The sequence below is a fragment of the Hyaena hyaena genome, unplaced genomic scaffold (assembly GCF_003009895.1).
Source record: "Hyaena hyaena isolate Hyena2069 unplaced genomic scaffold, ASM300989v1 scaffold_157, whole genome shotgun sequence".
In the NCBI taxonomy this organism is placed as follows: Eukaryota; Metazoa; Chordata; class Mammalia; order Carnivora; family Hyaenidae; genus Hyaena; species Hyaena hyaena.
Genome location: NW_024080789.1, coordinates 545,834 through 572,614, shown reverse-complemented (window position 1 = coordinate 572,614; position 26,781 = coordinate 545,834). Strand labels below are relative to the sequence as shown.

At 44.6% G+C, this 26,781-nt stretch overlaps 1 protein-coding gene across 3 annotated transcripts in view; it reads right to left on the bottom strand.

Moving 5' to 3' along the window:
• Positions 1–3,711: 3,711 nt before the first annotated feature.
• Positions 3,712–26,781, bottom strand: part of SLC36A2 (solute carrier family 36 member 2) — a 46,342-nt gene continuing 23,272 nt past the window's right edge. For all 3 annotated transcript variants that reach the window (XM_039239440.1, XM_039239439.1, XM_039239438.1), the window contains exons 3-11: positions 26,560–26,650; positions 25,681–25,769; positions 25,054–25,149; positions 20,519–20,603; positions 17,761–17,979; positions 16,315–16,413; positions 10,456–10,622; positions 8,330–8,499; positions 3,712–5,167 (exon numbers count right to left, since the gene is read on the bottom strand). In XM_039239440.1, coding sequence (XP_039095371.1) covers positions 4,896–5,167; positions 8,330–8,499; positions 10,456–10,622; positions 16,315–16,413; positions 17,761–17,979; positions 20,519–20,603; positions 25,054–25,149; positions 25,681–25,769; positions 26,560–26,650 — 1,288 coding nt within the window. In that variant the 3' untranslated portion in view covers positions 3,712–4,895. The remainder of the gene's footprint in view (positions 5,168–8,329; positions 8,500–10,455; positions 10,623–16,314; positions 16,414–17,760; positions 17,980–20,518; positions 20,604–25,053; positions 25,150–25,680; positions 25,770–26,559; positions 26,651–26,781) is intronic.

The window sequence follows — 26,781 nt, the reverse complement described above, 5'->3', positions numbered from 1 at the left end:
AAGGGAAGTGCTGGTTGGGGGGAGGGCTGCAATTCTTTTTTTTTTTTTAATAAGTTTTAAAATATATTTATTTTGAGAGTGAGAGAGTGCACGTGTGTGAGTGGGGCAGAAAGAAAGAGAGAGAGAGAGAATCCCAAGCAGGCTCCGCGTGTGTCCACAGTTGTCGCACAGAGTTGACATGGGGCTCAAACTCACAAATTGTGAGATCACAACCAGAGCTGAAATCAAGAGTCAGACGCTTAATCAACTGAGCCACCCAGGCACCCTGGGAAGGCTGCAATTCTAGAGTGGGTGGTCAGAGAGAGCCTCACTGAGAAAGTGACACATGGGTAAAGGGCTGAACAGGATGAGGGAGCATGCCTTATATATGTCTTGGGTGAGAAACTTAAAGCAGAGGGGACAGTAAGTGCAAAGGTCCTGAGGCAGGAGAGGGCCTGGGTAATTTAGGGATGGTAAGAAGGCCATGTGGCTGGCTCAGCATTCACAAAGGAGAGGGGAGATGAGTAGAGTGGGCATATGTCTGGTTTGCCCAGGACTGTGTTGATGTGTGTTTATTGCCTGGATATAATTACCAACAGTGCTTCTTTTCACTATTAAAAGTGTCCTGGTTTGGATGAGAAATTACATGGCCACACCAGAGGTGCACTTAACGTAAGTGGAAGTAATGGAAGAAGGGTGGAATGGAACGGGCAGGAACTTGTAGGCCACTAGTGCCTTTAATTTTCACTCTGAGATGAGGAATCATGGAGGGTTTGAGAAGAGAAGTGATGTGACTTGCATTTTAACCAGATCTCTCTGGGCCATTTGTTGTGAGCAGATGGAAGGAAGGCAAGGGCCAAAGTGGGGAGATAATTAGGGGGCCACTGCAATGAGCCCCATGCTAGTCAACAGTGGTTTAGACCAGGGTGGTAGCTAGTGGATGGGAAGTGTCTGAAGTCTGGGTACTTTCATTTTTATTTATTTTTTTAAATGCTTGTTCATGTTTGAGAGAGAGCATGAGTGGGGGAGAGGCAGAGAGAGACAGAGACAGAAGATTCGAAGTGGGCTCTGCGCTGACAGCAGAGAGCCCCATGCCGGGCTCGAACTCACAAGCTATGAGATCATGACCCGAGCTGAAGTCTTTGGACACTCAACCAACTGAGCCCCTTGGGCCTCCCAGTCTGTGTATTTTTAAGGGATAAGCCTAGAGGATGTGCTGATGGGTGTGAGCAAGGTATCGAAGAGGAGAGGAGTCAAAAGGACCTCATGAATTTCGGCACAAGTGGGAAGGAAGGAGCTGGGGTGCACAAGCCTTGTCTTGAAGATGCACTTGCAGAGCAAGCCCAGGCACACCCTACTTTGACCGCTTGTTCATTTGCGATGGTCTGGACAGGCCACGTAGGAAGAGCATGGCAGCCAAGTGCTGCCCATGTCAACTTGGCATTGCTGCAAAATCAACTCCCAGAGCTTCTCCCTTCCTCTGAATGTCAAATGAGACTTCTTCCTCCTCTGATGCCCTAAAGGCTTGTTCCTCTGTTGAGAAGAATTCCCCTCCCCTACTGCTTTTATTTGCTGCTTTAATACTTCTGGTATATGCCTACCCTGTTAGGCACTGCAAGCTTAGCAATGAGCACTTTCAAGGAGTCTGCACTTTGGTGGAAAGTAGGAAGATGACCCTAAACCGGAAAACTAGACAGTGAGAGATGATAATAAATGCCATGCTCATATTAAAGCAAAGCAAAACAGAACTCAAAAGTACAAAGAGAAAACAGACTCACCGTCACCATCCAGGGCGGACAACTGTGAACACTTGATGTGTTTCACTCACGCACATGCCAGTGCTTGCTCACATTCCGCCACCAACTTAATGCATAATTAAAAAATTCGTGATACACATAAAAAATTCATCATCTTAACCATTTTTAAGAGTGCAGTTCAGTAATGCTAAATGATCCCCAACCTCATGCCACTGATCTCCAACCTTCTTTTCTTCCTGCAAAAATGAACCTCCTTACCACCCCCACCCTTCTAAGTTTTTATGAGTCTGACTACTCCAGGTACCTTATAAAACTGACGCAATGCATCAATTGTCTTTAGGTGACTGGCTTGTTTCACCAGACACATGTTTGCTCTCTTTCACTTTTACCACCACCATCTGAGCCCTTTCTTGGGCCCTACAAAGTGAGGGGTGTTGTGCACAACTGTGTGAGTCCTGAACCCATCTGTCACTGCATGCCTGATCATCTGCAAGTCACTTCATGTCTCTAAGCCTGTTTCCTTACCTGAAAATAGGGACAATGACAGTACATACCTCCTAGGGTGGCTGTAAGGATGAGGGAGATAATCCCATGCAAAACACGGTAAGGTCTCAGTAAGGGAAGGAAGAAAGGATTTTCTATGATTCTTGACTTAAGTGTAAGCTCTGAAACTTAAAGAATCAGTTGGGATGAGGAGAGGCTAGAGTGTGTGTGTGTGTGTGTGTAAACCAGTACCAAACAAAAAAACCTTTAATATCTTCACACTCAGACACAATTCTAATACTTGGTTTTCTTTAGTGTTGCTGACAATGACTAATGAGTCTCCTCAGCTTTCTCTGGTTACATGTATGTTACTAAATTTATTTTTTCTTTCTAAAATTGAGCTTTAACCAGATTAGCCGAAGTGATAAGATTAGCTTGAGCATCTTACAGTGTAGGGGCTTGTGCTGGGACAATGAGTGTGACTGTTTTTTAATAACAGAGAGGACAATCTTAAACTTAGTAAGGCTGGTTGGGGTTATGGTGGAATATGGTGGGAGAGGCGAGCTCAGAGAAAGAACGCTTTGCTGCGGCTCTGAGCCAGTCAGTGGGAGGGCTTTGGGTCTGCTGATGAAACAGAGAAGTACAGGGTGGAAGTGATAAGCCAGAACCCTGGCCGGGTGGGCTGTGTACCACTGCACAGGCTAAGGGTGTCTTGCCCCCAAGCAAGTGCTCTGCAGACAGACTATGGGATGTCTGCCGGCCCTCCTCGCATCTGAGCAGGTGCTCACGAAGTAACCTTCTTGAAGTATAGCAGGTAGAAAGTAACACACAAAAGGAGCAGACCAGGGTTTAGGAATTGGGGCAGACACTCTCCCCCAACATCTTCCCTCGGTCATATAGGGAGGATCATGGTTGAAAAGAAGCAGGAAAGTGTCTTTAAAACATTGTCTTAAAACGGAGACTAAAACAAGCATGGGCCATTCCCATAAATTACAGGAAGTCCGATGAGAAACTCTCTCCTTTGGGACTATAGATCTGCCTATAATATCTCCTCATTTATTTGGGGTAGCCTTCCCAGTTTTAGTAATTTTAGGAAGGAAGGAGCGATGCTGCCTGGAAGGTTGAGCTGGTGCTTCGGGCTAGCTTGCTCCCGCTGTCCGCCAAGCCCAGACACGAGAAAAGGCCCAGGACTGTCGAGGAAGCAGGTCAGAGTAGAAGTAGGGCAAGGTTCAGTGTCAGGAGATCTAGGTTTTAGTCAAAATCCAGCTCAATGGCACCACCTGTGGAAAGCTGTACTTTGTCCTCAAGAGCAGTTAGTGTCCCTCTGCCCTTATAGGGACATGAGATGGCATCGACTTAGGTGATTACCCATAATTCTTCCCCTGTGGAGAGTAAACTAGCTTTTTTTAGGGCAGGGATGCTTTCTCACTCATTGGCATATCTCCTTTAGAGTATCAGTTAACTTTTGTTGCATAAAAACTCTCACAGCTTATGGCTTAAAACCACATTTATTATTTCTCACAATTCTGTGGATCATCTGGGCATTCCTTATGATTTGGGTCAGCCTGATTGGAGCTGGGTGTGTTCTAGGAGGCTTCCCTCATGTGTCTAGAAGTTGGCAGGCTGGTTGATCTGAGGGATGGGCTCAACTGGGACGATTCCTTTCTGCTTCACATGCCTTCTCATCCTCCAGTAGGCTAGCTCAGGCTTCTTCACCTGGTGGCCTTCACTCCATAGCACAATGAGAAATGAAAGTCCTGATGCACAAGCCGTCACCAAACCTCTGCTTGCATCACATTTACTCATGTCCAACTGGCCCAAATAAGTCACAAGGGCAAGACCAGATTCAAGGAGTAGAGACGTGGATTTCACCTCTTGATGGGAGGAGCTGTAAAGTCACATTGTCAAGAAGAATCTGTGGCCATTTTTGCAACCTACTACAAGAACCTTGAGCTATGCTTGACACACAGTAGGTAGAAGGCTTGTTGCAAGAATTAAAAGGTGGATAATGCCAAATACTGTAAAGACATTGTCCACTCCCCTACCCCCTGCCATTGACACATCCACTTCCATGCCTCCTACCTACTGTTGAGATCTTTGACCTGGGCCAAAACTTTACCCAGTGGTTCAGAAAGTTTATTGCCCTGGGCTTAAATACGATGGCTCCTTTCAGAGTTGCAGCTCACATTGGACCTCTTTGCCCTATCCATTTTGACACAGGAGCTGTGCATACATTGCTGGATTATAGGTTATGTCCCCTAGTCTTTGCTCATTGAACAGATCTGGAAAAGGGGAAACTCTTAGTCTACCAGATCAGGATCAGCCTTAGCCAGTGGCACCTCCTTCTGCCAGTTGCTGTCACTTGGTTGCCCCCTGGTGGCTTCTTCTTGCATAGCACCACTCAAGGCAACATGAATCGCCAAAAAATTGGATGGAATCGAGAGCCTTCCATGGGAGAGCTCTTGACTTAATGGAAAGCTAGAGATGGAAAGAAAAGGAATAAACAAAACCACATTTTTAAGTTGCCATCTAGACCCTATAGCCAGTGAGTCCTTGCTCGTTTCACCGTGACTTGGCCCAGAAGAAAAGATAAAGCAACAAAATAAAGATAATGCATATAAAAGATATCCACATCAATAAAAGTCAGGTGCTGGTGGTTACGGGACAGTGCCATTCTCACTGAATAAAAACGGTGGAATTGGAAAAGGTGACAGGGCCTCCCGAGAGGATCAGCTCGTCCAGGGCCTGGTAAGTTCCCGCCACAAAGCCCACGAGGCCCAGGATGCTGATCAGGGCGTCCTTGGCGATGGTGAGGGGGCTCATGCCCTCCGAGTAGTAGGTGGTGATCTCCAGGAGGGGTGGGATGATGAGGGCCAGGGCGCTGCTGCTCATGGAGCCCACCAGGGAGAGGACCAGGTCCAGGCGGGGGATCAGGATGGCCAAGGTGCCTGCAGGAGACAATGCGGAATACATGGATCTTTGGGACTTAGCCAGGTTTTTCAAGTTTGGTTTTAAAATCAAAACGCAGACCAGTTGTTTTTCACATTTAGTTACATAAAGAAAACATTGAAAGTCCTGTAATGCTCTAATCACATCCTCTAGAGGTTACACATTAAAAATTTGGTGTGTCTCAGGGCACCTGGGTGGCTCAGTCAGTTAAGCATCTGACTCTTGATCATGGTTCAGGTCGTGATCTCACAGTTCGTGGGTTCGAGCCCCGCATCAGGCTCTGCAGAGCCTGCTTGGGATTTCTTTCTCTCACACACAAAATAAATAAACTTAAAAAAAAAAAAAAGGTGTGTCTCTAATGATTTTTCCAAAATATATATTCATATTATTGGGAACAGAAATCTTCCCTCTGCCTACTTGGGTTGGGAGGCAGAGGCTGGGGATGAACTGACGATAGATCAACAGGACAAAAGACAAGCTAGGGAGCCTTCAGATGAGTTGGCTCCTCCCGTAACAGCCAAAGTTAGGGGTTCACATGCCTATTTCATAAGACGAAAGGAGGGGACAGAAAGGACATCTACGTAAGAACAAGTGGAACTTATGACTGGTTCCTATCCTTTATTTAAGGAATTAGTCTGTGCTGATGGTTAGTCCTCTTTCTGGTGGGAAACCTTCCAGAGAGGGGATTTATAGACACTGTGCTTCTTCTGAGGATCCTGCTAATTCAGCAAAGGAAGTTTAGATAAGGATTTATTTTTCCCTTCCTTGTGGCTGCTGTTTGTTCAAATTTAGCTTATGATAATTTTTATGCTGCCAAGGCACACCTTGAATCCTACATTATTCAAGATTAAGCTCTTACTTGATAAATAACAGTGAATATCAGTGCTGGCAAGCAGAGAAGGACAGATACCATATGTTTGCACGTATAGGAGGATTAGGAGGTACTTAACAGAGGACCATAGGGGAGAAGAAGGGGAAATATAGTGGGGGAGAGTGAGGGAGGCAAACCATGAGAGACTCTTGAATGCTGAGAACAAACCAAGGGCTGATGGGGGTGGGGGGGAGGGGGGGATGGGCATGGAGGAGGGCCCTTGTGGGGATGAGCACTGGGTGTTTATGGAAACCAACTTGACAATAAACTATTTAAGAAAAAAAAATTTAAAAAAATATCAGTGCTGGCAAGTGTCCCATTTGGGACATAACAATGTACAAAAGAGACAGAAATTTAAAAAAAGAGCCTTTTTAGAGCTAACATTTTAATAATTAACACAACTATAAGCACCTCTTACTTGCAAACAATTAGAATGTGAAATTATTTATGGGTGAAAAGGGTCTTCAGCTGGGACAAGATTGCAGGGTCTCATTCAAAGAATATCTTCTCCAGGTTTTACCTCCATGTCAGAAAACATCTAATAGACACTAGAAGGTAAAGATTTTGAGATTATTCAGTTTTTAGTTGGCTACTTTACAGGCCTGGGCTCCTACATTTCTTAGTTGACCTGTTGACAGATTTTCACCAAGAAAATCCAAAAAAAAAAAACACAAAAAACAAAGAAAGTCCCAAAGCCTCCCCCAGGCCTGTTGTGGAGGAGTGTGGTGTGTCAGCACCCAAACAGGTGTGGAAGGCAGGACTCTGGCTTCCCCTTGGGTGGCCTCGGGTAAGTCCCTAACCTCCTTCTCAGCCTGTTGCCTCCTCTGCAGAATGGGGCTAAATGTGATCTACCTCTTCAGGTATTGTGGCTCACACCGCAGAAGGTGTTAAAGTTTTAAACTGGTTTATGTCCCGAGATAACAGAGTTAATTGATGTAAAAGCCCTTAGAAAAGTTATCTTCATTGTTACTTCAATTTATTTCCTCATTTGTGCTGAGTGGGGCAATGCATGTGGAAGCTGGAGGCTTCGGGAACAGTTATCCTTGAGGACAAAAGTCTTTGATCTCTAAGGTCCCCTAATGGTAGTGTCCCTGCTTCCTGGGGTAAACTGCAGACAAACTACTTCAAAGAAAGACAACCAATGTCCATTGAATTGCATAGGTTGGTCTGGGACAGCAAGAAGGAAGAATTTCCCTGAGGAGGAATCTTAGAATCACCATTAAAAGGAGTCTTAGAGCGGTGCCTGGGTGGCTCAGTCGGTTAAGCATCCCACTTCAGTTCAGGTCATGATCTTGCGGTCTGCGAGTTCGAGCCCCATATCAGCATGCTCTGTGCTGACAGCTCAGAGCCTGGAGCCTGCTTCAAATTCTGTGTCTCCCTCTCTCTTTGCCCCTCCCCTGCTTGTGCTCTGTCTCCCTCTCTCTCCCTCTCAGAAATAAACATGAGAGGAGCCTTAGGGATAGCTGGGGAGTACCACACTTCACACAGGAATCTACCATCTCCTTCGTCTCTGCTAAAACACTTGCACAAGTGGGGTGCCCTGGATCATGGGGCTTGGAGCATGAGGAAGACTGCCAGGGGGGGTGACTGAAGCCAGCTGAAGCCCAGGGGGCAAGTCGAGCTCATTGCTGCCAGTGGGAAATGTGAGCCTAGGCTTCCTAAATCATTTTGTTTCCTCCCCCAAAATGTTAGAAATCTGGATATGAGATCTCAGACATTTTAAATGTTGGCTCAAATTTATACAACACTCAGGCTCAAATAACACACCTCTGCTGTCAGGTTAGACTCACTGGCCACCAACCTCTGTCTTTGAGGCGGAGGGTGCTGGCTCTGGGCTCAGATGATGTGGGTTCAAGTCCAAGTTCTGGCACTTCCTGGCCAATAATTTATTGCCGCCTGCTTCAGTTTTCTCCTTTGTAAAATGAAGGGCATCATAGTCCTACCTCCTTAGAGCTCCTGCAAGGCTGGATAAAATAATATGAAATACAGCCTAAAAGGAGCACAGTGGCTGGTACACAGTAGGTATTTAATACCACTTCTTATTATGATGATTATTGCTCAATATGCTCTGTTACTCCCTCAGGCTGGACACCTGTGAATCTGACTAATTAGGTACATGTGAGAATTAGGTTGTCCCTGAGGCTTACGTGAGTTACTACTTGCAAAGTATGGTCTTTGAAATACAATTAGTGCCCAAACAATGCTGGTTATCGTGACTATCCTTTACCATCTGGCTGATTCCTGATAGCCCTCAGGGAAAGAATAACATTTTACTGTGCCTTGTACTCACATGTAAGGCAGACCATGGCGAGGCGGATGGACAAGTCCAGAGGCAGTGCCCAGCGCTTTGACACCTGCGAGGTGGCGAAGGGGATGATGATTTCTGCAGGGACGTAGAACTGCAGGGCGTAAGTGCACAGGATACCAACGATGTACAAGAGCTTGACCGACTGGTACAGCCTGCAGGACGAAGCAGAGCAATGCCCCCTGAGGCCACCGTGCTCTGACACCTGGGCCCTTGGAACAGTAACCTCTGACCTTGGGATAGTCCCTTGGGCTGCAGTTTCCTTGTCTGAAGATGATGGGCAGGGGGCTTCTCAGAGCTAAGAGGGAGTCACAGCAGAGCACACAGTGAAAACAGAGTAAAGTGTCACGAATTCGAATGGAAACGGGTCATCTCCAAATAAAAAGAGTCTTGAACATGGTTAGATGTAACACCTTCACAAGCCACTATCACTTGGTGGTCAAGTTCAGGTTTGAGGAACTACAGGCTTAGGTCACATACCCCGTGCAAGGAGATAGAAGTGTTAAGTGATGAAGACCAAAAACCCTGGATCTAAAATACTCTAGTCCTTTGTGATCTAATGTCAGTCCTTAGCAATTCTCTGGATTCCCCCAAAGCTCTTGGCACATAACAAGCCCACAACAAACGCTTCTACTGGGTTGAGAGAACTGCAGAGTCCTGAATCCTTGGAGGAAGATGCAGTCTACAAACAGGGTTGTGTGTAGGCTGGGGGGGTGAAAGTAACCCTTGCAGGCCTTGGACTGAGGCAGAGACAGTGTGTGACGGGGGGTTTCGCGTTTTACCAAAGCATTTGACCTATAGAGATAGGACTTTTTCCTTCAGTCCACTAATGTGGTAGCTACATCTCACATACTTAAGAAACATGTGTGTGTGTGTGTGTGTGTGTGTGTGTGTGTGTGTGTGTATCAGGAGCCATTCCTTAGATTAACTTCCACATTTCGGAGTTTCTTGTTCTCACTAGTCCTTCCGCCTGAAACACCACTTTACTCCATTTCCACCTGTCCAAATCCCACTGATTTTTTTTTGAAATTCCCATCTTTTGAGCAGTACTGCATGCCAGATACTCTTAGACATGCCCAACTTAATCGCCAGGGCAACTCTGCATCGTAGACAAAGAAACGGAGGGTCAGAAAGGTTGCGTAAATCATCCATGACCACAAGCTAGGAGCAACGGGGACTCGGGCCCGTGAGTGACACAGTTGTCCTTGCCTGGACAGAGCTGTCTTGTTGGACAAAAAGATTCCCGTTCTGATGGGTTTCTTTCCTCAAAGGTCCCCAAAGCCTCTTTGCTACTCTGGAGGGCTCCTTTTCCTGTTCTATTTGTGTATATATATTCTCTATCCCTCCCCCATTCTCACTGGATCACGAGCTGGGGAAGGTAGTGAAGTTCAAGACCTTAGCCTACTCAGTCAGCGCCCCCATGCTCCCTTGTGCCTAGACTGGCATCTTCACGTAATTGGCATGCAGGAAATGCTTGATGTAGGACATTATCAACTTGAGAAAGGAGCTCCATTTAGGCAAATTAAGCCTCCAGTGACCCTTAAAAAGACAAGCACCCTGTCATTAATGATATGGCTGGGTGTGGGAGACGATGCCACACAATGCTATATGGGTTTATCTGTCTGTTTAAGTACTGGCTGAAGTTTGGGTTAGCTAACTGTTGCATGAATTGGATGCATTGGAACGTAAAGTTTTTACAGTGGTCTTCCCAGATTTGTTCTTGTTTCACTACTTTTTTCTCCTAGCTACTCTGACTTGGAGGGTGTGTACTTCTGGCTGTTGCTGCCCACCAACTCCTTTCTCTGTCTCTGATTCTCCCTGAGGGCCCCTCCCTTCCCTCCTTAGGTGACCAAGGACTGTCACTTCTTTCTCTTCCTAAATCATGTCCTCCATACTAAAGCCATCAAGGCCTCACTCAACATGGGAGGCTGTTGTTGAAAGAGGAGCTCCCTGGACAGAGAAACCAGAGCCCAGGGTGCCAATGACAGGTTCTGAATCTCACTGTGAAGGCCCTGTAGACCTCAGTAGCCATCTGTGGAAGGGAGGAGGAAGTAACCCACACATTTCTACCTGGCCCCAAGTCCCCACCACCCGAGGGCCTGTGAAGTTACCAGCAGTTGGGTAGGTTAAGGGTTATGCTGGCCTTGATGTCATTTCCAAACCGCAGGTAGCCCAGAGTCCCGATGCCAATGTACAGGGCAGTGATGATGGACATTCCCAAAGACAGGATGGCTGGGAAGCGACGGGCATCCTTCATCTTGTTTTCCAGGGGCAGAACCTACAGAAGCATCACAGAGTAAAAAGAGGGAAGGAGAAAGAGGAACACAAACATCAGGAAGAAAGGCATGACACTTCTGAGTATATCGCAAAAATATTGGAAGCAAGGACTTGAACTGATATTCATAGCAGCATTATTTACAATAGCCAAAAGGTAGAAGCAACCCAAGTGTCCACTGATGGATGAATGGATAAACAAAGATGGTACATAAATACAGTGGATATCATTCAGCCTTAAAATCAACAACAACAGGAAATTCTGACACATGCCATAATATGGATGAAACTTGAGGTCATTACCGTGAGTGAAATAAGCCCTTCACAAAATGGCACATACTGCACGACTCCATTTACATAAGGTGCCTGAAGTGGTCAAATTCATGGAGTCAGAAAGTAGCATGCTGGGGTCTAGGGACTCATGGAGGGGGAATGAGCAGTTATTGCTCAATGGGTAGAGAGTTTCAGTTTTGCAAGAAGAAAAGAGTTCTGGGGATGGATGGTGGTTATGGTTGCCTGATAATGTGAATGTATTTAATATCACTGACCTTAAACATGGTGAAGATGGTCATTTTTGTGTTAGGTATATCTTACCACAAAAAAAGAGGAAGGAAGGAAGAAAGGAAGGAAGGAAGGAAGGCAGGCAGGCAGGCCTGGACTCAGAAGATGAGCCCTGGAACATTCAGAGCTAAAAGAGCCTTTCAGGTTGTTAGACCAAGGAGCTCAGTCCTTGGGGCAGCCCCTTCTGGCCAGCAGATGCATTTTGTTTGGCCAGCATAGCCTTTTAAACAATTGAAGGTGAATATCTTTGTCAACAATATTCTTGCCCCATTCACCAGGCTGGCCTCTCCCCTCCCACTGACATATATCTGGCCTCTTCACCCACACTGCCCTCTAAAGGCATTTGAGGGGTGCCTGGGTGGCTCAGTCAGTTAAGTGTCCGACTTCGGCTTGGGTCGTGATCTCACGGTTCGTGGGTTCGAGCCCCGCGTCAGGCTGTGTGTTGACAGCTCAGAGCCTGGAGCCTGTTTCGGATCCTGTGTCTCCTTCTCTCTCTGACCCTCCCCTGCTCATGCTGTCTCTCTCTCAGAAATAAATAAAACATTAAAAAAATTAAAAAAAAAATAAAGGCATTTGAGTTTGAGACTTCCAATTCTAGTGCATTTGCTGCTTTCTGTTCAGAAGGGGAGGCTGACTCTCAGGTGACAGAGTGAGCTGGTGACAAGAGTTGGGACTAGAGGCTCTTGGTTCCCCAGCAGGACATTTCCCTACACGTCATATTCTCAGGATCCTTTTTCTGCAGGTGTCTATCTGGCTCTAAGAGAATCCAAGTTGAGACAGCCTACCTGGAGCCTGCTGGGCATCCCAAGGTCACTTCTGTCTTTGGAAACAACCTCTGGCTTCCCACCCCATATACATTCCTCCTTAGGTTTCTCTTGGCTGATAGTCCCCCTCCACCTTCTCCTTCTCCTTGATCAGGCCATGGGCTAAAGCATACTTTACATGCATTATTAGGCTGATCTGTGTCTCAATTTATGTATCTGAAAACTTACCTATTGGAATTTTTTTGAGATTTACGTGAGGATCATAATGGCATGCAGTAAGGGCTTAGTAAATGTTAGCTGTTCTTGTTTTTCATAAAGTGAAGACTGCATCTCTATGAAGATAGAGCTTGCATAATTCTTATTTTGCAGATGAGGAAAATAAGTCTCTGAAGATGAAGTAACTTGCTCCAAGTTACAGCTTGAAAGTGGCAGAGTGAGGCTGCAGACTGGGCCTGTCCTCCAAAGTTCAAGTACTTGCTTCTACCTAATCTTGACTATACCCCTCCAGCACTGGATATATTTGGTACTTGGTAGGATCTTAGCATCTACTTCTGTTAACTCCTTTTTTGTCCTGTACACATCCCAACTCCATGCAAATGGAAGATGCTTGAGGGGAATGCCGTGTCAGGGTCATGGTTGTATCTTTCCACTTTCTTCCAGATGAGGGGCAGGTTCCTAGCTGTGGCAGGTGCTCAGGAAAATGTCTGGGGGACTGTATGGAGGGTGAATAATCCAAGCTAAGTTTTCCCACCCTGTAATACATTTTTGCTGCATAAATTCTCCAGCCTCACAATGACTTTTTTTACTCAGTAGCTGGATTTCTCCTTCTCTCCTCCCACAATCAATCAGGGAGATAAATGGCCATTCACATGAAGTAGGGAGGTCCCTGGACTGGGAATAAGGAGCTCTTGGTTTTAGCCACAGCTGCAGCTGTTCCCAGCTGGTGACCTGACTCAAGTCCCTCTCCTCTTCAGGGCTGAGGCTCCTCTTCTGTAAAGCTGGAGACTGGGCTGGAAGATTTCTAGTGGTAATCTGCACTCTGATACTAATCATCATTAGCACCTAGTAGGTACTTGATACTTACTGAACAATTAATACCATTTTTTAGCTGGGGAAATAGAATGCAGAGAGTAACCCATGGCCAAAGTAAGATTCCAGCATAGTCTGCCTCCAAAGTCATTTTCTCAACTTCTGCACTCTGCTTTTTGCCATGAGTATCCAACATTCTAAATATAAAGTGCTTCCACTTCCATTAAGATGGTGTAAGCACGTTCCACCATAGCTCTCTTACTGATGAAAACTAGAGGTCCTGGGAAGAATACATGTAACAACTACCCATGGACTCTGAGAAGTATATAGTAGCATGTGGATTGATGAAAACCAGTAAAAATTACCATTATGGTACTTGATTTCCTTATTTTTTTTTCTTCCTGTATCTCCCAGTTTAGATACAAAAAGGACTTCAAATCCTAGAATCCTACACAGTGGATGCAGACAGAAAAAACTCCAAGAGAAACCATTTTTTCTGGCCAGAGGACCTAGAGCAGAGGTCCCAGTGGGACAGAGAGTATGAAGAGGGTCCCTATTTTTTTGTTTCCTTTTTCACTCTCAACACCACACACCCAAGGCAAGTCCCCATCACAAAGCAGCATCCTGGTGGACCAGTGGCTGTGCTGGTCACATAGACACCTAAAAATCTGACACACAGGATCTTTTCTCTTTGAGCAAAGGAACTAGGGGAGGGGGCTTTGGGAGACTATAGAATATGGGGGGGGGGCATAAATCAGCACTGGTACATGATTTGCAGGGTCCAATGCAAAATGAAAATGCAGGGCACCTTGTTCAAAAATCAAGAATTTCAAGATGATGAAAGCAAAGCATTAAACCACGTGTGGGATCCTTTCAAAGGCAGGTCTCTCTGTGATTGCACAGGCTGCATGTCTATGAATGCAGGCCCTGGAAGGAATCCCTATTCATTCATTCATTCATTTATTCGTTCATTCAGTTTTATTTTAATTTTCCCCTCTCTTTTCTCTCAGTGCTTAACCCCAGTCAGTCTCAGTTATAGGAAGTATGCAGAGCGCTACAGGGAGGCTAAATCCCTTGCTTCCTAACTAGAGAACCAGGGGAAAAAAAAAAAAAGCCATTGGAGGCTGATGAGTGTGCAGCAAAGTGGGGACGGGAGGATGCTGGAGAAACTGATCTAAATCTGTGGGTGAAGTCCTGGGCTTAGCCTAAGTTGTGCACGTACAGAAGTGATGTGAAGCATCAAAACATTGTTTAAGGAAATAAGAGAAGACCCAAATAAATGGAAAGACGTCCTATGTTCATGGATTAAAGGACTTAATACTGTAAAGATGCAAAGGCAATTCGATGGAGAATGGACAGTCTTTTCAACAGATGATGCTGGAACAATTGGCCATCTGCTGAAAAGTAAATGATCCCAACATATAAACATCTTTATCAAAAATTAACTCAGAAAGGGTCATAGATCTAAATGTACAATGAAAACTATAAAATATTTAGAAGAAAATATAGAGGAAAATCTTTGTTAATTTGTGTTAGGCAAAGTGTTTTTAGATAAAACACCAACAGCAGGATCCATAAAACCAAAATTTTGATCTATTGGACTTTATCAAATTTTAAGTCTTTCACTCTATGAAAGGCACTGTTAAGAGAATGAAAAGACAAGTTACAGACTACAGAAAATATCTGCAAATTATATATCCAATAAAGGACTTGCATTTGGAATATATGTAGAATTCTTAAAACTCAACAACTCTGCAAAAAAAAGTCTGCAAAAGATTGGAACACATCCTCTTCACCAAAGAGGATGTACAGACGACAAATAAGCCCCCAAAATGATGCTGGACATCACTGGTCATTAATAAAATGCAAGTGAGGGGCACCTAGGGGGCTCAGTTGGTTGAGCCTCTGACTCTTGATTTCAGCTCAGGTCATGACTCCGGAGTTGTGGGATCAAGCCCCATGTCACGTTGGGCTCTGTCCACTCTGAGCATGGAGCTCCTTAAGATTCTCTCATTTTCCTCTCTCCCCACCCACTAACCCCCGCCTCTCTCCCCCACTTGCGTGCTCTCTGAAAAATAAAATAAAAATTAAAACTCAAATCACAATCAAATACTACTATGTACTTATTGGAATGGTAGAAATTTTAAAAAGCTGACAATACAGATCAGAACTAGCAAAGATGCAGAGCAACTGGAATGTTCCTCCATCCTGGTGGGAATGCAAAATGGTACAGCCATTATGAAAACCTGTCTGGCGGTTTGTCGTAAAGCTAAAGAGATGTTAATATGGGAATAGCAAACCTACTGCTAGAGAAACAAAAACTTATGTTCAGATAAAAACCTGTACACAAATGCTTACAGCAGCATTATTCATAATAGTCAAAAACTAGAAACGACCTAATTGTTCTTCAACAGGTGAACTGATAAACAAATCCTGGTATTGCCCACGCAGTGGATCCTCAGCCACTGAAAGCAAGGAGCTATTGATGCATGCAACAACACAGATGATTTTATTTTTAAAAATATATATAAGGTTTATTTGAGAGAGAGAGAGCAAGCGAGCACAAGTGCATGTGTGCACAAGCAGAGGAGGGGGCAGAGAGGGAGAGAGAGAGGATCCCAAGCTCTGACATGGGGCTCGAACTCACAAACAGTGAGATCATGACCTGAGCTGAAATCAAGAGCGGGGCGCTTACCTGACTGAGCCACCCAGGCCCCACAGCACAGCTAATCTTACATGCAGTCTCAAAAGGTTACATACTGCATGACCCCATGTATATGACATTCTGGAAACGAGAAAACAATAGAAACAGAGAACAGAAAGAAGGTGGTTGCCAGGGGTTAGTGGGGAGTGAGAGCTGACTTCGATGGGAGCCGCACAAAGGGTTTTTATTTGCGGTGAAGGAGTTGTTCTGTGTGCTGATTGTGGTGAGTCTATGACTCTCTGCATTTCCCAAACTTATGGAAATGTACACTCCCAACCCCTCAAGTGAATTGCACTGTATGTAAATTAAAAGTAAATAAAAATTACATACACAGCACTTCCCTCCTCAAGTGTGGAAGCACAACTATAATAATCCATTGTAAATATGTAGTACTTTCCAGATTAAAGCTCCTTTTGTTTGTTTCATTAGATCCTGTAAATTGTATACCTCCATTTGTCTTCATTTTAAAAGATTAGGAAACACATGTTGGTGTGAAGATAAATGTTTAATAGATGTGTTGGAACAAGGGGTTACTTTCTCCTATGTGCACACAGAAACCCAGAAACTCAGAGCTCCCGGCTCCTGTTTAGAAGGCCACCCACAGACCCAGGGAAAGTCTACTCCAATGCCAACCTTACCACGCCAATGCTTTCAAAGGAAAAAATGGCTGTTCCAAAGAAGAGAGGATAGGTCTTCCAACTTGCTATCAGTGGCAACCGGCTGGGGTCTGGAATCTCCTACAGGAGAGAGAAATGTAGTAAGACATTTACTCTTAAAGCATGTTTGGGTTCATTTAAGAGGGGAATATTCTGACAGTAGATTTAAATTTAAAAAGAAAAAAAGAATGTCAAGAAATTCAGAAAGCTTCAAAAGAAAGTAGGCACCAAAGTTGATTTTAACCCCACACAATACCCAAGAGCCAGAGGTAAGAGACATTGAGGTATTGTCAAAGTACTGAAGGGTCAGTACCTCATGACGTGAGTATGGTTTACCAGAATCCTCCAAATGAAAATCTTACACACCACAGGTTGGTACCAGCCTAAAGTGCCCTTGGACACTTGGTATGTACCAGAGGTTGCTGGTGACAAAAAGTACTGTGTCTATAGTTACAGTGATATTCTAGGGAGTCCAAAGCAGTTAGATAGATATGAAAGCCTCCTTTTCTTCTTCAAAGAGAAAAGTACTGGAATAAATATTTTATGTGCCCTGTGACCTGGAATGTGACAATAATTACAGAGTGATTTTTCTAACTGGGCAACATCAGGAATGGTCCTAAAATGAACTGAAGGTAGCTATATCATTAGGAAATTCACTTTTGTCGGATTTATCAATATTGTCTTAAGGAATATAAGACCTATTTGTAGTTATCTTAAAATATTCAACTAATTTGTTATTTTTATTAAATTCCATGGGCAAAATAAATTTTTTTCTTCTGACTTCTGAAAGAGGAAAACATCGGAAAGGTATGAGGTATGCCAAGTGTTTACATTTTTATGCAGTCTTGTCCATTAAATAAAATGAGAAAGGATGGAAAAGTAGAAATTGAGGGAAAATCAATATCCATAATTCAACCTCAAAGGCATTGTAATTTGCATTGTGATAGACTTGCTTGTGGTCTTCTGAGATTATTTATGTCTCTGTGACTAAATATTAGTTTTTTTCCTCTCGAGTCCCCTATGGATAATTTTGGATTCCTAGAATTGTAGCCTTGAGGATGTTAAGACCATGGGTAATTTGGTAAGTTTCAGCTTTGGTATGAGATCCTACTTTTCTTTTGACTTTTGCTGCTATCTAACCATTATAGGAATGGTCTGTAGTTCACCAATCAAGATGTTTTCCTTACAAAGTATAATTTTTTTTCAAAGCCCAGAATTTGACAGGTGTTGGGGAAGCAATATAAAAGAGGAGATATACAGAAGAAGGGGATTTCACAGAGACACCTTTGTGGAAAAAATGGTACAATGTTACTAGGCTGAAGAGTGAGGTATATGCCTCCCCTCAGGGCTGGTTCTAGGTAGGTGTCAGTCTATTATTGAGAAAAGTCTCTGCCCACTGGAGAAGTCAGGTGTACGGTGTGCACTAACCTGGGCAATATACTGGGTGATGATGATCAAGCTGACCAGCATGCTGATGTTGGCCAACATGGAGAAGATGGTCAAAACCCTGAGGTTCCGGATGAGGACCAGCAGCACCAGGAAGGGCAGGAAGGCGAGCATGTAGAGTCGAGAGTCCATGGTGGGCGTCAGAATCACTGTCTCATTGTAATGGCAGTTGTTGGTGGTCCCATTAACTGCTTCCACTACCTGAGGAAGGAATGGGAAAAGCAAGGGGGAAGATTCCATATATCTGTTGGCCACACGATGAGCTTAGTGCATGGCCCATAATCAAAGTTCCTCACAAAGAGCTGGAATGTCTCACATGCCAGGATCTCACAATGAGTCAGGGTGTTTCTTTTGCTTCAAACCAAGAAACCCATTGCTTACTGTTTCTTAATCAGACCAAAACTGACATTTTGAGTGAGATGCTTATTCTTTGTGAGGACTGGATCATTTACTGCAGGACATTCAGCATCCCTGGACCCCACCCAATAAAAGCTATTTGCATCTCCCAATCATTGTGATGCACAAGAAACACTCCTCTGCACACAATACAAACACCCCCTGGTAGAATCAGGGGGGATGGGGGAGAAGAAGAGGGGATGTACTACCCTCATTTAGAATCAGACTGAATTAGTGGATACAGTCTTATTGTGCAAGCGATACAATTAGAACAATTAGAAACTAGAGTCAGGCAAGAAGAAAATGTAAAAGCAATGATAATCTCAGTACCCATTGGTAGCTAGGGTAATACCCTGGAGAATATATTCATCTATGCATATTCTTGTGTTTTTAAAAAAAATTTAATATTTACTATTTACGTTTTTGAGAATGAGAGAGAGAGAGAGAGACAGAGTGTGGAAGGGGGAGGGACGGAGAGAGAGGGAGACACAGAATCTGAAGCAGGCTCCAGGTTCTGAGCTGTCAGCACAGAGCTCAGTGTGGGGCTTGAACCCACGAGCCGTAAGATTATGACCTGAGCCGAAGTCGGACACTTAACTGACTGAACCACCTAGGCACCCTTCATCACAAATTACATGTATTATATGCATCCTTTTTATTTTACAAAACTGCAATCACAGCAAATACTCTTACTTTGAAATCTCCTTTTCATTTAACATACCGCAGTTACTTGAATGAACGATTAAGTCTTATTTTTTTTCCGATTCCTCACTACAATAGGAAAAACACTTGACACATTAGCCAGCACTCATGGTCCTCCATACGGGGCACCATTCAACCTCGAAGGCTCTTCCTCTCCCAAAGCTTCTACAACCAATTTTATTGCCTCTCCTGGGCAAGTCCTGTACATTCCTGCCTCCAGGTGTTCACTCCTCCTTTCTTGGCTGCCAGCACCTCTCCTCCAACCTTCCTTCAATACCCAGCTCAGATGGACCTCCTCAAGGGAGACTTCCCTTGCTCCAATGATCTTTCTTGCGCCCGTATATTTTTGCCCTTTAAGTTCACAAGTAAGAAGTGAACTGCCCTCAGAGTGCTGTTAGTGGTGTTCCAACCCGGCACTAAAATACACTGATGCTAACTCTTTATGTTTTAGAACACGTCCTACTGAGCCTGCAAACTCTTCAAGTGAATGTTTGCCATATATCTAGACAGATGATAACATTCAGCAGATTGATTTCCAAGCAGCAGTCTGCCATCGTGTTTTAAGAGCTTTCAAACAAACTCTTTGACCCAATAATTTTACTTTAAGGAATATATGCTAAGGGAATAAAGGGATAAAGACTTCCACAGATTACAGTAGAAAAACAAAGGGAAAAAAAGAAATGATAAACAAAGAAGTCATGGCCAATCTATGTGATGAAATATTATGAAACTAGTAGAAGCTATATTTAAAAATATAAGGACATTACAAAATGCTAACCAGTTAATACTAACTTAAAAACAATAACCATGAGTGGTTGAATTAATAATAATTTCGTTTCATTTTGAGAAGCAATGTAACATAGGGTTTGAGAACTTGAATACTGATGTCAAAAGACCCAGATTTTTTACTGTGCTTCTGTGATCTTACATACATTCTAGAGTTTACAGCTTTAGTTTTCTCATCTGCAAAATGGGAGTAGCCACAGTACCTACTCTGATAAGGCTATGGAGAGAACTGAATGAGGGAAAGCACGTACAATGTGCCCTGTTGGTGACATAGAATGGAGGCTAACTCCAAATGCTTGCTATTTTTTTCCTTCTAATTTCTTTTCATTTCTACATTTCTTAATCATTGACTAAGGACAGCATTCGGTATGACCCATATTATTTTGCTTAAATTGCCCTAAGATAACTTCTGGGCTAGATCAAAACAACTTCCTAGAGACAACGACTGTTAAACCAGAGGTTAAGAAGCTAAAGGTAGATAAAGATGGTCCAAAGAAGATTCAGTATCATCCCAAAAGAGTCATATCAGGTTTAGGAGAGTTAAGGGGGATTAAGCTCCAAGGCTGGACAAATGACAAAATCCAAGCTTCCTTCGAGCTCAGTTTTAAAGATGAGCTTTGAGAATCTTGGTCCAAGATACTAGACCAAGCACACTGTGGAAAAAATAACTACTTGTTGAACAGATACGTGAACTGGGGGAAGTCTGGGTTCTTTGATAACATCTAATTTAACTTCCTTTGTTGTACTGATGAGGACACTCAGAGCCCAAGACAAGAAGCCACATTTGCTGAAAAACTAACAGAGGACCCTCCTTTTCCATGTCCTTTCCCCTTCCACCTTCTCTAGAAGACTCTACCTGTTTTAAATTATCAGCCAGAAACACAATGTACACACAGCAGAAGCCCAGCTGGGTGACTATAAGGAAGAAGCTCACGATATGCCTGGAAGAGAAGGGAGAGAGAGAAAACTTATTATAAAAGAAGAGTTGGTTTGTCATTTCTATTTCTGTCCCTGGGGCTTGGTGACACTCTGTTCTGCTACCTCAGTCAACAATGGGGTAGTAAGAAGTAAGGTAGCAATAGTTCTTTTTTAAAAAATGGTTCTCATCCACCCTCATGCTCTCAGCTCAGAAAGTGGTGAGATTCTTCATGGTTCGGAACCTCCTCCCATCCTTGACTCTGTGGCATTCCTCATAATTGATACTAAATTGACGTAGGGCAGTAGGCACTACATTTTTAATTAGCTATCATTAACATTAAAATTTTTTCTGCCATATGCCAGACACCTCATTAGGCTCTGAGGAAATCAAATAACATGTGATGCCCTCCTTTATGGGTTCACAGAGTAATGGCTGAGATGGACAAAAAAGAATATGGCACTAAGCGCCATGGTGAAAAGGACAATATACCCAAATTATAGAGCAGATAGCATTCATAGAAAAACCAATACCTGGGTGGGAGACCCTTGGGGAGGGGAAGAAAGAGACATATTATTAAAAAGAAGATGAGGAGGGAGAGATGGAGAGGAAGAAGTGAAGAAAGCATTTCAGCAGAGGAATTAGGCAGATTTCTCAGGCTGTGCAGAATCCATTGGAAGGGGTAAAACTAAGGATGGGAAGACTGGATAGGAGATTATTACAATAACAGAAGTGTCCAACAGGCTGGACAAAGACAAGGTCATTAAAGAATTTTAAGAGGTACTAGGGAGCTAGAACTTAACGAAGCTGTTGACCACCTACATCTGGCGGAAAGGGAAAGGAAATGATCAAAGGTGACTGACAGGCTTTGGCTCGGACAACAAAATGAACTAGAAGGAAGGAATAGGTTTTAGGAGAAGGGGAAGAATTGACAGATTCAGTATCTGAATTGTTGAGCCTGAGATTTCCTATAGGAGACATTTAGGAGACAACTATATATAAAGGCCTGGAACTGCTGATTTGTCAGTAATGGATAAAGCCTTGAGAAGGCAGGCCAATGTTGGGGAGTGTGAGGAGAGAGAAGAAGAGAAGTCAGAGTTCAAAACCCTAGAGAACACCAATATTTAAAGGGGAAACAGAAACAAAGGAGCCTGCAATGAAAGCAAAGGACTAGCCAGAAAGCTAGGGGGTAAACTAGGTGTGGGGAGAAGGTTTAATAGAAGCCAAGGGAAGAGAAAATGTTTGAAGAAGAGAATAGCCAATTGTACCCACACTGTTGAGAGGCTCTCTAGGGCAAAGAAGGTGCAATGAGGAGGTCTTTTAGGATGCTGGTAGAAAGAACTTCAACAGAAACGTGAGGACAGAAAATCCAGGCAACCCATGGAAGTGGTGTGAGTCAGATATATGGAAGCAGAGTCAGAGGGTGTGCTGTTCTTTCATGGAGCTAAGTGTAAGTTCCAGTCTTAACGGGGCCCATTCTGTTCATCACTGTAGACCCACTGCCTAGAACACGTCCTGACACATTGCAGGTATGCAGTAGATGCCTGTTGAATAAGCAGCTGCTGAACGTAAGCTAGGATGGTAGCTAGAGGATGGTGTGAGGTCCAGGAAACTTTATGAGTTTATTATTTTTAAATTTTTTTTTAATGTTTTTATTTATTTCCAGGAGAGAGAGAGAGAGAGACAGCGTGAGCAGGGGAGGGTCAGAGAGAGAGGGAGTCACAGACTCCGAAACAGGCTCCGAAACAGGCTCCAGGCTCTGCGCTGGCAGTCAGCACAGAGCCCGACGCGGGGCTCGAACCCACGAACCGCGAGATCATGACCTAAGCGAAAGTCGGACGCTTAACCGACTAAGCCACCCAGGCGCCCCTGAGTTTATTATTTTTAGGATGGAGATACATGAATGCATTTAAATGTTGAGAGGAAGAGCCCACAGATCAAAAAGGAAGTTCAAGTTATAGGAGAGGGAGTGATTAGTGGAACAAGAGCTCTGGGAAGAACAGGAAAAGTGGCTTTAATTTAATATGAATTTTAACTAGACTCCACAGCCAATGTGGGACTTGAACTCATGGCCTGGAGGTTAAGAGTCAGTCACATGCTCTACTGACTGAGCCAGACCGGAAAATGCTGCTTACTGTGTCCAATGATCAGGATTTGAGGGGCAAGTGATAGGCAAAGCCTCTTCTTGGCTCACACACCGGGAAAGTTCTGGTTATCATCCCAAAGCCTTCTGTTGTCCGCTCAGAGGCTGAATTTATTGATTCAGCATGTAAATGGGCTTTTGGCCGAAGGAGGCACCAGACCCATGATGCTCTGTTGACTACATTACATGAGAGGGTACAGCACAGGGACTATCAGGTTTAGGTTGGGTGTCACAGTTCAAGAGATACTTTGGCCTACATGGTGCTCAGAAAAGAGTATGCAGACAGAGTGGGGACAGGCCTGAAAACAAAAACTAAAGAGTAGATTTAGTCTCAAGTACCACAGAATGGAGGGGGCTGACTTGTTCCGAGTCATCCCTGAAAGCAAGACAGGAGTTGCCGGAGGAGGACTTCAGCACAGCAAAGGGTCCTTAACGTCTTGGTCTTTTTTCTCTTTTCCTCTCATTATAAACTCTCTCCCTGAGGGAACCTCTCTGACCCCTGGCTTCATGCCTGATGACTTCAGCTCTGTATCTCCCGCATGAAGATTTGTTCAAACCACACATTTCACTACCCACCTGCCATCTCCACTTGAACTTCAAACCCAACTTGTCCAAAACAGAAGTCGTCAGAAATCTGAGTCAACCTTGACCTTCCTTTTCCCACAGTCCAGAGTACAAAGCACAACCAAATTCACTTTTTCCCATCCCTACTGCCACCAGCTTGGTCCCAGATGTCACTACTATCTGCCTAGACATTGTCAACGGCCTTTTCATAGGTCTCACTAAATCTATGGTTGCTCGCTTACAATGTATTCTCCTAACAGAAGCCAGAGATTTTTTTTAAAAAAGATTTTAAAAATATTTTTTATTTATGGGGCACCTGGGTAGCTCAGTTGGTTAAGTGTCTGACTTCAGCTCAGGTCATGATCTTACAGTTTGTGCATTTGAGCCCTGCATTGGGCTCTGTGCTGACAGCTCAGGGCCTGAAGCCTGCTTTGGATTCTGTGTCTCCCTCTCTCTCTGTCTTTCCCTTCTCGTACTCTGTCTCTCTCTCAAGAATAAATAAACATTAAAAATTTTTTAAAATGTTTTTTATTTAATTTGAGAGAGAGATTGAGAGGGCATGAGTGGGAGAGGGGCAGAGAGAGAGACAGAGAGAGAATCCTAAGCAGGCTCTGTGCTGTCAGTACAGAGCTCGACATGGGGCTCAATCCCACAAACTGTGAGATCGTGACCTGAGTTGAAATTAAGAGTCAGACACTTAAGTGACTGAGCCACCCAGGCATCCCAAAACCAGAGAGATCTTTAAACAATGCAAATATGCTCACTTGCCTGATTAAAACACTTCAGTAGCTTCCTGGTTGTTTTGAAGAAACGAACAAAACCTTTAGGAGGGTCTAAAATGTACACTTTGCTTGGCCCCCTCGATCATTATTCTTCAGCTTCATCTCTTTGACTCTCTGACCTCAAGCTACCTAAGTCTCCATGCCTTGAAACTGTCATGAATACTTTCTTGCTTCAGACCTTCACAGTCTGCTCTTCCTTTTTCCTGGAAGGCTGTCCAGGCTCTTGCCAACTTCCCCTAGGTAATTCCTCATACTCAAGAATTCTTCCCTTCCAGGATCATCTCAACTGTCCTATCCTAGGAAGCCCACATGAGCTCACGCACATCTCCTTACCTGCTCAGTAGCAACTCGTATTTTTTTTTTAAGTTTATTTATTTATTTATTTATTTATTTTTTGAGAGAGAGAGAGAGAGAAATAGAGCAGGATTGGGAGAGGGGCAGAGAGAGAATCCCAAGCAGACTCCACACTGTCAGCAGAGTCCCAGTGTGGGGCTCAAACTCACAAACTGTGAGATCGTGACCCGAGCCACAATCAAGAGTCAGATGCTTAACCAGCTGAGCCACACAGGCGCCCCAGCAACTAGTATTTCTTTTCTTCATCGCACTTATCCCATGGTTATTAAGTGACTGTCTCCTAAACTATGTAACGCTTGTCTCTCCCACTGGATTATGGGTTCTTTGAGAGCAAAGCCTGCTTGCCTTGCTCTCCACAGTATTTACAGGGCCTAGTACATAGTACAATTGGACAAACATAGTTTTATAAAAAAGCAAATAATATTAAAACTGCAGAGCAAAGGAATGAGCACCCTGTCACTGGAGGCATACAAGGAGGGGGTTGGATCAGGAAGATTGCCAGCGAACCCTGTCCATGTGGAAAGTCCAATATTCTGTGCCACAAGAGCCAGCTTTCCAGGGAAGAAGGCATCCCTGACAGCCACACATTTCCTCCTCCTGTACATTACCCCACTCCAGGTAAAACAAGGTACCTTCCCCAGTGGGCGTGGTTCCGGAGCCAGGCGCTGGGGCTGGCTTCCAGCCCGTGCAGCACTGTGTCGCCATAATCCATGAAGGGCTTGTTAAGCCTGTGGGAGAAAGTACATACACCATTACCAGGAGGCAGTCTAACCGAAGATCGCATACTGAAAAGTAGGAGACACACCACAAGGCAGGACCCGGCTAGAGTGGAAAGAACACTAGGGCAGAGACCCAAGTTCTAGTTCAGACTTAGACGCCTGCTGGTATTTCTTGGGCGGCTTGTGTTTCCTCCCCTGTCAAGTGGGGTGGTCACTACATGACAGGGATAATAATGCACACCTCACTTGGGTACAGTGGTTTTCAAATCCATGATCCAGTGGATTCTCATCACAATCCTCTGAGGCAGGGTTACGCATGGATTTTCCAGATGAGCCAAGCAGATAAGCTCAGTGGCCTGATCGATATCACCTAATGAGTCATGTGGCAGAGCCTCGCCTTAGATCCCTGCCCCAAATGCTTTTCTCTTTTTCTTGACTTTGTTGAAGGAAATTCAGAACTCCAATCATAGGCAGCATGTTTCTGGGATGTTCCTGAGATCCGAGTACCAAGGATCAGTGTGAGGATGCTGTTGTCCTTACCTGTGGCAGAAGCGCCGGGCACATTTGACCAGGATGTGCATACAGTGGCAGGCGATGAAGCCCATTGCCAGCAAACTGAGCGGGCCCATCTGGAGGACGGCAGATCCAAGGGAAATGGGAAGAGAGAAGAGAATGGCTTTGTGGAGAGCGCCGCAAGGAGAGATTTGCTAACACAGATGCCATTCGGCACTCAAGGACCTTTCTAGCAAACTGCTTTGCAAGTCCTGGCTCGCTAAAGCAGCTATGGCTATTCTTTCAAATATAATCTCAAGCTGGGGCGCCTGGGTGGCTTAGTCGGTTAAGCGTCCGACTTTCGCTTAGGTCATGATCTCGCGGTTCGTGGGTTCGAGCCCCGCGTCGGGCTCTGTGCTGACTGCCAGCTCGGAGCCTGGAGCTTGTTTCAGTCTGTGACTCCCTCTCTCTCTCTGACTCTCCCCTGCTCACGCTGTCTCTCTCTCTCTCCTAGAAATAAATAAAACATTAAAAAATATATATATATAATCTCAAGTAGTACTTTAGTAAAGCACATAAAGCAATTCCAGTGGGTGTTGTGGTGGGAGTAGGGGGCTCCTTCTGAGACCCCTACGGAGAGCTAGTGCTCCATTGGCCAGAGTTGGAAAATTAGTCATAGTCCAACCTCTGCATTCTACAAGGGAGAAAACGGAGTCCCAGAGAAGGGAAAGAGTGGCCAAGGCCACTCTAAGTCTGTGGCAGAGCCAGAACTCAAACCCTGGCTAGATGTCTAGATTCTAAGTCTGGACCAAGCTGCCTCCCAGAAAGATTGCTCACTGCAAGCCGTTAAATCCACTTGGAGCCTCTCCTCCCTCTTCCCTCCTATAACCCAGCCACACTGGTCCGACCTGCAGCAGCCCCTCTTACCAGGATGCCCGCATTCTTCACGGCCAGGGGTAGGCCCAGGATCCCTGTGCCCATGTTGCCTTTCACCAGGTGAATCAAGGTCTGGAATGCGCTAAAGGAAAGAGACGTGAGGGCGTGCGTGTTTGAAAGTGAGGAGGTCCAACAGGCTTCCCTCACAGCATGCTAACACCTGAGTTCAGCTGGATAGGTGGGCTCCCGGCCATCTCTCAGTCCCCATGGCCT